This window comes from Neolamprologus multifasciatus, chromosome 5, assembly GCF_963576455.1.
Source record: "Neolamprologus multifasciatus chromosome 5, fNeoMul1.2, whole genome shotgun sequence".
In the NCBI taxonomy this organism is placed as follows: domain Eukaryota; kingdom Metazoa; phylum Chordata; class Actinopteri; order Cichliformes; family Cichlidae; genus Neolamprologus; species Neolamprologus multifasciatus.
In genome coordinates, this window is record NC_140443.1 from 26,575,730 (window position 1) to 26,587,533 (window position 11,804).

An 11,804-nucleotide genomic window follows, 5' to 3' on the forward strand; every position below is an offset into this window, starting at 1 on the left:
TGCTGGATGTGTTCAGTCCCTCAGACAACTATTGAACATTCACAACAGTGAACTTTTTTAGCAGTATTATTCTAATTTTATCAGCTAAAGAAAAAAAATGTGGTCTGAAAGCTTTTGACATAAATATACTAAATAAGGAGAGTTTATTATGGAAAGGAAACAAGTGTATTTTTGTATTAAATTGTAAAACAAATCAAACATACCCCCTTCCCCCTCCAAAATCCCCCCAAAACAAAACAAAAAACAAAAAACACAAAAACGGACGTATGCTTGTCTTTGCAATTCTAACTGAAAAAACGAATTTGTTTCACGGCGCATTTCCAGTGGGGATCTCATCTCTGATTGGACGGTTTTGCCTGAATAATTTATAGACCCGGAAGTGGGGCGGTACTGCTGTTTTGCTGTCGAGTCACCTCTGTCAGGATGGAAGAAAACGAGCAGCTATCATGCTGATTAACGAAGGATGCCGACTGCCGACCACCATAAACCTGGCATAGTTCGAGTACATTCGACGTACAGCTTAAACCCCTGCATCGTTTTCTGCGACGCTTTCGCAAAATGATGGAAGAAATCGACAGGTTCCAAGTGCCTCCAGTTAACGGAGAGACACAGCCTCTGGTAAGAGACGAAAGACAAATCCCCCCCACCCAAAAAACAAAATACAAATCTCATGTAAATCAGTTTATAATGTAGGCAAAAGGGCAAGTTTTAGTGTCGCCTGTGTGGTTTTATAGTGATAGCCGTGTCATGTAATCTGCCTCTGAGCTAGCCGATAAAAAATTTGGAGCTCTGGGACAAGCTGGCTCTGTGGGATGGGTGTAAATCGACCATCTATAGATGGAAAGGAACGCGTCCGTTGGTTTCTCTGTACGATAAATATATTAGCATTACATGTAATAACTAATAGATGAACAAGCCGTTACTTTTTTTTTATCATAGCAATTAAACTGCGCACTTTGCAGAAATCGTGATTCTTTCAAATTCACGTCAGTATGCGCTTGTTTACATCAATAGCTGACACAGCTCACTGTTTTCACATTTCGTCATTTGGTGACGTCTTATTTGGGTCGGGATGGGTGAGTCCAAATGATCGCGTGAATCCATACCCATACTGCGGACTGAAGTGTGGTAATAGTTGGCTCGAGCAGGCCCAAAGTAAGAGGATAGTCCCTGCATATTTTACCCACTGACAAGTTTCGAGACCTGTCAGAAAAATTGAAATGGATTTACTTCAGCACCAGCAACTCACGTCATTACCGTTTCCTTCTGCTTATAATGTTTCTCTCTCTCTAGATTTGAAATAAGTCGTGGTCACTAGTGACAAATTGAACAACTGGCCTCATTCCCTGCGTTCAGTTTTGCGTTCATTTTTAAGTGGTTATATCAGCAGTACATCACTGCGAGATATTACTAACACAGAAGCCTTCTTCTTCACATGTGAAACAAAGCAGCCTCAAACAGCTGCCCTTTTTTCTTTTTCTTTGCTTTTTAAGCGTTTGCCTCAGGGGGTTAGGCAAAAGCAGTGCTCCAAGTCATACTGTTCACATTATACCCGTGCTTTTCCAGCCTTACTACCCCTGAGGAAATCACACAAGAACAGGCTTCCCTCACAAAGTCTCGCTTGCTTTGTGCAGCAGCGACCACCTTGCTGTGTTAAGATCAGATCAGTCTGCACTTGTGTTTCATCCAGAGAGGTTTCCTTGTGAAGCTGAATCAGAGATGGCCCTGCTTGGGCTGTGCATACAGTGGCGTTGGTCAGCACGTGCCCTAAAAGTCTTGAAATCACATTGTGTATTCCTTTTCATCTTTTAACTGTAAAAGGCGATGTGGGTTTAAAAATATTATTTTATAGTTCAGCTCACGATCTCAGCCACTGAGCCACATATGGCCGTGCATTTTAATGCTAATAACTTCATTGTGAATGGGATGCTTGAATGCTCATGGCACCTGCCTCTTTGTCAGGACTCTGTTTCACACAAATAAATCAGATTAATACTCAATTTTGAGCCGTTTAATTCCTTTTCTATATGATATTTTTTCTTTCAGTGGGGAAAAAAAAGCAACTTCCCCGAGAACTTCCCTTTTATGCTCTTCAGCACAAGAACATCTGACAGTGATTACTGTAGGCTACATCTATTTATGGAAGATTTCCCTGCAACGCACTGAGACAGCAATATAGTCATCACTGCCTCGCATAAGGAAAGCATTCAGTTGTTTTAAAGGCCACCTGATGTATCAGTCTTAGCTTCTATTGGCTAGTGGATGGCCGTGATGCATAATCCTAGCAATCGCTTGGTGCTTATGCCGTGTCAGCAACCTTGTGGCTCTTCATCATCACAGGTAGAAAAGAGGTTGCAAGCAGGACGACAGAGTGAATGAATGTGTATGCGAATGCATGATGAAGGTCAGGCCGATGGCCCATGTTTTATTGTCATACATATAAATAAATATAATGCCCCAAGTGTCATAGATCATCTAATCTTTCATCAGTATTTGTCAGCAGTCAATACAGGGTCTTTGGGGAATATCTATGCTCTTAATGCATGTTTTATAAGGTTCAATTTAATCTCATCTCATTGCATCTCATTGCCACCTAATATCCTCCACAATGGCTTGATTTTCATTTGGGTTTGGAAATGTTAAATTCAATTCTTTGGGCCAACCTTCTACCTAATGCAAGGTGTTCTGGGTTGTCATATTCCAGGGCCTGTTTTAACTTGTTTATCGTGGGTACCTGCTACTTGCCGTCTGTAATTGTGCTGTCCTATTTTTTAAGAAGTGGCAGGAATTTCTGTCACAAACAGCTTAATACCGAATCCTATTCATTATTCACTGGCAGGCTCTGCTGAAAATTTTCAAAAGGATTTATTTGACAGGCGGTGTGACCGTACAACATCACAGCATCTTTCTGTAGTGGAAGGATGCGCAAAGAAGCAAAGTAAAAATCCGGTGGGTAAGCCTGAGGATCTAAGGGACGGGCCTGTCACAGAACAGAAGATATTTGTGCTTGTTATGGTGGGAATACCTCATTTGTGTGCTGTGATTTCACAACCTCCTTTAATGTGTGTATCGTATCCACTGTTGCAGTTTTCATGAATTTTCTTTTGGTTTTAATGGTTGCGCTGCTGAAAATGCACAAACAAACTGCTCTGTTTTACAGTTGTTTGGAATTTGGATCTAACATACATTGCAGGTAGCTCCATAGCCTACTGGTCTACACATTTGTCTAATATGTGAAAGATCCCTGGTTTGATCCTGGGAGGAGACACAAATCCCCTTTGGGGTTGTGTCAGGAAGGGCATCCAGTGTAAAAACTCCTCAATCAAACATGCAGAGCTACCTGCTATGGGTCACTTGTTGAAAATAGCTTTTTATCTTTTTCTTGAGGTCATAATTGTAACTTGTCAGAGGATTTTCATCATTTTAAAATGTATGTAAAAATAAATATGTTAATAAATACATTTAATTTTTACATCCCGTAGAAGCAAACAGTTCGACATTTATCCATATGTTACTGAAACAAGTTCATGCAGAAAATAGCTGCATGTTTTATTCCCAAATCTGCAGCTACATGTCCATCCTACAAAGCCCAACTTGAAATTGCTAATGGGGGAAACCCTAAAGCCGAGGTGAACGCCTTCTTTTCTGTTAGTCAGTAGCTACAACTAAACTTTACCCTTCACAGCAGTCATTACTATCTCATACCGCTGTCCTGATCAAGATGGCACAAAAGCAGCTCCACTTCCTGAGCCAAGGAGCTGCCGTTTGTCTTTCTGTAGATGCTCTATTGAAAGTGCACTGGCATGCTACATCCCAGTGAGGTTTGCCAACTGCACTGCTCAGAAAAAGACAGCAATCCAGAGAGTCGTCAACACAGCACAGAAGATCATCGACTTTGCTCTACTGTCCTTGGAGCTCTACATGTCCAACTGGCACAGAGTGCATAATATATAAATAAAATGCAGACCTGTTTACTGTAAATGCAAAACTGTTCGCTGTATATAATTTGTAGATGAATACTGTGTTCCTAAAATGAGGCACAATAGGTTTATCTTATCTAATGTTACATAATTGCCAGCACTGTCTGCTTATTCAGCTTTTTTCACCCATAAACAGACTGATATTTAACTGCAAAGCATCTCTTTTATTATTCAGCACTTCTAAAATATTAACAAAATGACATTTTGGTGCGGTTCTGGTTTACATTCTTTACAATTGCAAAACGCAGCATCATGTCCTCTCCGAGAGGAACAGTAATCTATTTACTGTCTCTGCTAAATGATTATAGATCAGCTCTATTTGTCTTTTAGAACTGACCTGAACTGGTATACTACTGTAAGTGTTTCAGCCATCCACCACTACTTATTCATTTTAAATTGTCATAGCATATTCAGACAGGGAGCATATGCTATTTCAGATACACCACTGCTATGAATTTTTTAACTTAAAGTGTCAAATTTCAGCTCCAGATATTTCCTTGCTTAAAGCCTTCTTTAAATATAGCACCAATTTCTCTGGAGAGTATTCAAAGTTATCGAAAGCCAAATGCCTGGTAGCCTTCGTTCATGTGGCCCGCTGAGGCCCACACAGCGCAACAAGGGGAGGCCTGTGGGATCAACATAATGTGCAGCTCTGTAAGGAGAGGAGGCCAAGTGCGGCCTAGCTCCCCTCTCTCAATCTGGCGAAAGCGTGGCTTCAACAGCAACCCCCTCTGTTCTCCCACGGCCAACTCCCCATGCAATCACCACTTGCTCACACATGAAAGAGAGAGCTGCTAACATAGGCCGAACACTCAAGCCTATTGATGCTGCAATCCAAGCAGCGATAGAAGGCTGCAGGAAACTTTCCAGGGTGCTTTACCCAAGTAGCTTCTAAAGCTGGCTGATTTGCCAGCTTTGTTGGTTAGTAATAAATCAGACAATCACTCTCGTCTGAGTGAGTTGACTGGACTTTGTTCAGTCTCACATACCTCTACAGTAAAGAGTTAAATGCCAGTCGTAAATAAAGAAACACAACCTAACACATATTTCTTTTTCTCTAGGACCCCGCAGCATCTTCCACCTCAGAGGCAGAGCTTGACACTAAGGGAGAAAGTGTGGCCATGAACTACAAGCCCTCGCCACTGCAGGTCCAAATAGGTATTGTAGTCAACACACCACAAATCAATGCATGATATGTCTTCATGTTTATCATTTAGAAATCAATTACCTTTGCTGTGGGATACCACAGTATGCAGGTTTGCTTTGCTGTGTCATCCAAAGTCAACATGAGGCCATAAACATCGAGCACCATGTGATATTTCTTATCTATACTGGATGTCAATTTTCCTTATTATTTGCAGTCTTTCTTACTGTCTAATAATTACAGAGACCAGCTGTCTAACGGATGCTGTGTGTGTTGCCACTTCTTCTTGTTGACCTTGATGTTTTTTTCTTTTTATTTTGTGTGGCTAAACAACCAATCAAAACTTGGCTGATATGGGACAGTCCTAATAGATGCCATATTAAAATGACCTTGCACCGCACAGTAGCCTTGGTTCACTACACTGTGGCATACTGTATTATATAGACTGCATTTGGATAAAGCAATTTTGACATGAAAACAGGAAACAATTAAAAAAACAAAACAGTCAAGGAACAATGCCAGTGTTTTTAGCTTAATTGGTGCATTTACTGATGACCTCACATCCTGTGGTTGCCCAGAGAAACAGAGGGACCTTGCCAGGAAGGGATCGGTGAAGAATGGCACCGTGGGAAGTCCTGTCAATCAACAACCCAAGAAGAATGCCAGGACAAGGTAGCGGCTTCCACTGCCTGTTTGTTTCTCTGTTATTCTGACCCGCTCAGCCACAAATGTTACACTTTGCGCTCATTAGCATTTTTTTCTATCTTCAGTTCCCCATTCAGGTCTGAAACTCAAAGCGCCTGAAATGCAAAACATGAGGACTGTGCGTCCTCTGAAAAGGCTTTATTTGCTGCAGGGCTGCTTGGGATGCCATCAGACTCCTTAATGCTATAGCAGAATGCAATAGGGATTTTTAGCAAAGGCAAATTTGGTGGTTTGTGAGTGGGATTGCTGATACAAGTGTTAAAACATTGTGAGTAAACAAGTGCAACCCACAGTATTGACTACTGTCGCATCTGTTTAATCCCACTCCCTGGTGGATTAGTGGAACTATAAGAAAGGCTACCCACTGATCTGAACCCACATTCTCTCAGACAGAAAGATAATCTGGCACTGCCTGCAGTTGGAAAGCTACAGATTAGCCTCAATTTAGGGGGAAATGAATGGCATGGATGATGGATGAATGGCATACATATCACAAATATCAAATGCTGTTATTTGATTCTATGACTTTTACATTTGCAGGTATTGCAGGTAATGTTGTGTTAGATTTCTTCACAAATGTGAAGGACATGTGCTGATTGCTTTTTTAAGTTTACTTCTAATATAGACGTGTGCTCTTCTCCTTTCTCTTTTGTAGGCTGGTGGTGCCAAACAAAGGCTACTCCTCCTTAGACCAGAGCCCAGATGAGAAGCCTCTGGTAGCGCTGGACACAGACAGGTAGGTACCGTACATGTTGTAACATCGAGTTAATTAAAATATTTTTTTTACAGACAAATTTTTAGGAAGAGTGCAGATGAGCTAAAAAGACAAACTGCCTTGTAGAACTTGTATTTTTTGTAGGCCTTTCTCTGTCATGTCGGCATATTAATCCAAAGAGTAACTTGAGAGAGTCCCTAACAGCCGGTATCCTAAAAAGGGGCAAAGCCTCTCCCAGGGCTCCGGATTAGAGGATAGCGGGGTGAGGATTTGGACAGGCAAAAGCAGCTCAAAGAGAGCGCTCACATCCACCCTGTGCCAGCAGGACAGTATTGGACACAGATGAGTCCCACCCTTTGCACCCCCTTGTGTTGCTCCATGTGGCAAACCCGCTCTTGTAAAATGAGCTCTCTGATAGCCAACAAAGCTTACATCATGTATTGCATCATATACTCTGTCTGACAAGCTTTCTCTGACTCATAGCCTCGCGGGATGCCCATTTGTTCATTGTTCACATTTTAGATTCATGTACACGTCATTTACTCAACGTCTCCCTGTTTTACTCTCTCTATATCTCTATATCATCTTTCTCTACGAAGGCAACAGGACAAAAATAGACGAAACCTTTGTCTGAATACAGTTTGAGCTTAAATATGATACAGAAATTAAAGAAAATTGAATTTACTATTTTTAATTACATATTTTTTCATTGCCACATACATGATACAGTCATTTTTCCTAAAAGTCTCTCAGCCAGATGCCTCACAGTCGTTCTGCTGGTGTTTGTCCAGCATCACTCAACACTTTAACACAACCTAATGCAGGCTATAATATTCTGTTATTTCTTATCTCCGTCATTTGATAAATTTCATGTTAGTCACGGACCACTTACCAAAGATGTTGTATTGCATTCTAATGAACACTTTTAGTTCCTTTTTCTCACTACAGCCCTGATCAAACACACATTTGTAATTGTTTCTGGTCCTCTAAAGCCTCCACTGACTCTGCTAAATATAGAGTAGTTATGGAGGCATTGGTTATGCTAATGATCAGATCTCATGAGCGCATATCTCATCGTGCATGAGTGACATTCATCAGGTTGTAATAAGCGATTTACGACAGCTTTGTCTTAACTAAGAGTGTTTAACATGAGACTAGGAAAAAATGTTTCTGTGAGGTCCAGCAGTTTGGAAATTTCACCACTTTATGTTTCCCTTTAAAGGTTACATTCAGATTTACTTCGAAAGATGAATATAACAGCTTTAATTAATATAATCCCTTTTCAAAGAGAAGTGCTGCTCAGGTAGTGTAAACTGCATGCATTATGTTGGATAATAGCTTCTGAGTTTCTAGTGGAACTGTGGAGGTTTGCAAGTCTTAAAATTTAAATATCTTTATCTGGAGAATAAATAACCCCAATAGAGGCTGTAAATGTGATACGGGCAGTCATGAATCAGTAGACTGAGTTTTGTTTTGTTACTGCAACTGCTGCGACCGGCTTCAATCCCCACTATTTCATTATCACTACAACTTACTGTTACATAGACGCCCCCCACCCCCACCCCATTTTTAATGTCTAACCACTGATGTCGTGTCTTGCAGTGACGATGACTTTGACATGTCCAGATACTCCTCATCAGGATATTCCTCAGCCGAGGTGAGATGTCTGAGGGACCAGGTATTTATACACATATTATATTGTTTCACAGCATCGTGTGGTGAAATCACGAAAACCGCCATGTGATCACACACTTCCTTTGTCACACCAGATGTCTGTGCGTATGTGCGTCCATTCAAGTGTACACTGGCGTCTTCGATCTTTCACTCACACTCACCTGTAATGACTTCTCCATAATTGTCATCCGGATAGATTTGTTCCTTTTCATTTCTTCCACTTAGAGTAGAATAAATATATAAATTATTTATATTTTTGGGGTTCTTGATTCAAGCCATTACATCAGTAAGTTCTCTGTACTCTGCTATATTTCTGCTTTGTGTGTCTTTTTTTATTAATTTAGACTACAAAGATTTATTTTCTCTCTATTGATCTATGCTATATATTGCTAGAATCAGCATAGAAAGTTGATGCCTGATACTTGTTTCTTCGGGTTTCACAGCAGATCAACCAGGACCTGAACATCCAGCTCCTGAAGGACGGTTACCGACTTGATGAGATTCCTGATGATGAGGATCTGGATCTGATCCCTCCTAAAGCAGTCAACCCCACTTGTATGTGCTGCCAGGCTGCTCCCTCCACAGCCTGTCAAATCCAGTAGCACTAACCCCACTTACACAGTCTCCTCCGTGCCACCTGTACTGAGGCCAACAACTGACCAGAGTGGCAACAGAGGAAGAAAAATTAAAGGCTGGCAAAGGCACAAAGGGAAAAAAACAACAACCAAGGGTTTATAAATGCGAAAATTGAATATGTACAGTATCTGTGCATGTTCCTCCTATGGTAGGATCTGTGCATCTTACTTCTGCATTGTTGGTTCAAAAGGGACTCGACTGATGGCAGAAACATTACCTCTAAGAGAAACACACGACTTTGTTTGAACTTCCATCTCATGCTTGTGGATTTTCTGGCTTAAACAGACCGCGATGGTGCAACGCTGGTGAAGAAAAAAAACCTGTAAAATGACAGGAGCTCAACCAAATACGTGTGATGGTGACAGGTTGTTATTACTGCGTCATCCGCCCATCCAAGCAGATGACTTCTTCTACTGATGTACACAAAGGACAAGAAGAGATCGGAAGCTTTGTAGTGGCCATTGTTTTTCTTTTTCTTTTCTTTCAGCCAGTCTGCTTTGTCTTCCTGTGTATATATGTGTCAAACGTGATGTGTGTGATTAAGCCCAGGAACACCGTGCTAAACCATCCAGCTGCCGATAAAACACTAATGCTATAATAAAGTAGTAATCCAGATTCTTTTTCTTTTTATTTATTTTTTCTTTTACATGTTTATCTTTAACACAAAGATTGTACTGGGCCGTTGTTTTATATTTAGTTAAAAAAAAGAAGAAGCGGAAAATGCATGTTGCCTGTTAACACTGTGCCCAGATGACCAGCCTGTGCAGATAATTTATCCGTTTTTATTGAGCCCTTAGCACATCCTTGTGCTGAGGAGACATTAATGTGCTTTCAGAAACATAGTTAATCACATTTAGGTTCACATACTGTAATATCAGTAAATCTAGTAAAACCATATAGTGTCAGCTCAGCGAGTAAGTGTGTACTTAAAGTGTGTTTGTCTGCATTAGCCTCCCTCAGTGACGGTTCACATAAACTTAGGAAAGAAGTAGAAAGAAAAGGGCTTGGAAATGGGAAATACATTGGTAGGGATGTAGTGTTGGTCACACATACAGGCTTCTGAAGCATATTGAAGTGATCTCATAATGCTTAAATGCTGATTTTCTTTTTTTAATCTTATATTTTTCCTCTATTTTCCCTGATTCTTCTTCTTTTTTTTAGATAGGAACATTAACATGCCATCCCTTTTCATTTTTTACGTTTTTTTTGTAAAGTATGAAACGAGTGCATATTACTTGAGTAATAATAGAACTCATTGATGTGGGGACAGAATCTGTACGTGTAGCATATGTTGACAGTGTTTTATGCCATTCACTATTTTCAGGTTCTATAGAAACTGTTTATTTGTGTGGCGATCGTGGCTCAAAGAGTTGGCAGTTCGTCATGTAACCGGAAGGTTGCCGGTTCGAGCCCGGCTCGGACAGTCTCGGTCGTTGTGTCCTTGGGCAAGACACTTCACCTACCGCCTACTGGTGTTGGCCAGAAGGGCCGATGGCGTGATATGGCAGCCTCGCCTCTGTCAGTCTACAACTGTAGCTTGCCTCCACCAGTGTGTGAATGTGAGAGTGAATGAATAGTAGAATTGTACAACGCTTTGAGGGCCCTGAAAAGCGCTATATAAATGCAATCCATTATTATTATTTGTTGTTTAAATGTACTGAAAGAGCATTCTTTGTTTTCCTTTTTTCTTTTTAATGATTTTATTACTCTGAAGATTGGCAGAACTCTGCAGACAACATATTTATTTTGTGGTTGATGGTAAAAGTCCCTTGAACGTGAATTGACTCCAAAAGAAATGATCATGTAAGGTCGCGCCAGCTGCTTCAGAAAAATTCAAGTAATGAGCTTTTAGAAGTGTACCACTGTTCATGATCATGAAGCATTCAGAGACACCATCTCTTTAAAATAATTTCAAAATGGATGAGCTCTACAGCTTGAATGAAACGTAGCTGATAGCGTACATGTGAGTCTGTGTGCACTTTACATTCAATTGCAGTGTATAGTAACAAGAAGTACTGACGAATATTCAAGGAGTTACAAATACTGCGCATCTACAGTGCAGAGCCTCATTTTGAGTCTCTTGTTAGATGTGCGGCTGTGTTTCTGGGGGTTCTGTCAAAGCTGATAATGTGTTGATTTCTTTTATGTTTTTCTGTTATGATAATGAAAGACTACAAAAAGCACCAGTAACAATCAAGATCTAAAAGACTGATGCGATTGGAGATACAGTGTGTAATGTTTACCTCCTAAAGGACTCTTGCTTTGTGATCTTGCTTTTGCTTTTTGTTGTTTACGTTTAAGTTTGTAGTGGTGGTCATCAAGAGATGAACCTTTGCACTGTACTATATATAAGGAAGTAGTACCGTATTTATAGCATAAAACAACTAAAAGTTGATTGGATAGAGATAACTAAAAAACTATTTATCTGAATTAACAATTCAGAAAATATTGCTTATTTCCCTTTTATCCCTGATAGAACCTCAGTGTTCCTGCAGCATTTGATTTAGAAAAGTGCACACTAAAAATAGTTTACATTTTGCAAAAAGGTGCCATGTGTTTAGACAATAAAATCATGTGCAAAAAGTAGAAAAGTCCATCAACAGCACAGTAGGTAATTTAAAATGTCATCAGTGTAGCTAGTAGGTGGATGCACAGTTAGCATATATGATGAGTAAGTGATTGCGTGTGACTGTGGAGCTGTATTTTTTTTTTTTCCACCATTAACATCATCCTAATGGATTTTCACATAAGTCATCACAATTATCTTCTACCGATTGCAATACTTGCGGCTGATGTATAAATTAAGGTGTAGCTGACTTCTCCACTGACTTGAGTTTAGGGTAATTTCTTGTAATTGAAGCTATTTATTTTCAGTCGTGTGTTTTTTGTTTACTTTCACATGTGGGAAATAATTCATACACAGACTGAAGCTTTTTATTTGTTGTTATGA

At 40.2% G+C, this 11,804-nt stretch overlaps 1 protein-coding gene across 2 annotated transcripts; it reads left to right on the forward strand.

The window, feature by feature from the left end:
- The first annotated feature begins 355 nt into the window (after nt 1–355).
- Nucleotides 356–11,211, forward strand: fam219aa (family with sequence similarity 219 member Aa). 2 transcript variants are annotated; one of them, XM_085159323.1, is made up of 6 exons: nt 356–618; nt 5,042–5,138; nt 5,703–5,796; nt 6,485–6,565; nt 8,147–8,222; nt 8,662–11,211. In XM_085159323.1, exons 1-6 carry the CDS (start codon nt 559–561, stop codon nt 8,818–8,820), a joined length of 567 nt encoding a protein of 188 aa, XP_085015449.1. In that variant the 5' UTR covers nt 356–558; the 3' UTR covers nt 8,821–11,211. The 2 variants fall into 2 exon arrangements, with proteins under 2 accessions (XP_085015449.1, XP_085015450.1); XM_085159324.1 differs by having other exon boundaries at nt 361–618; nt 8,147–8,201.
- Nucleotides 11,212–11,804: the final 593 nt, after the last annotated feature.

Excerpts from the sequence above, each read along its gene's own strand:
- fam219aa (XM_085159323.1), top strand. The coding sequence starts at position 559 with ATGATGGAAGAAATCGACAGGTTCCAAGTGCCTCCAGTTAACGGAGAG. Across the intron at positions 5,139-5,702 it reads GCCACTGCAGGTCCAAATAG|AGAAACAGAGGGACCTTGCC; the intron begins GTATTGTAGTCA and ends GTGGTTGCCCAG. Across the intron at positions 5,797-6,484 it reads AAGAAGAATGCCAGGACAAG|GCTGGTGGTGCCAAACAAAG; the intron begins GTAGCGGCTTCC and ends TCTCTTTTGTAG.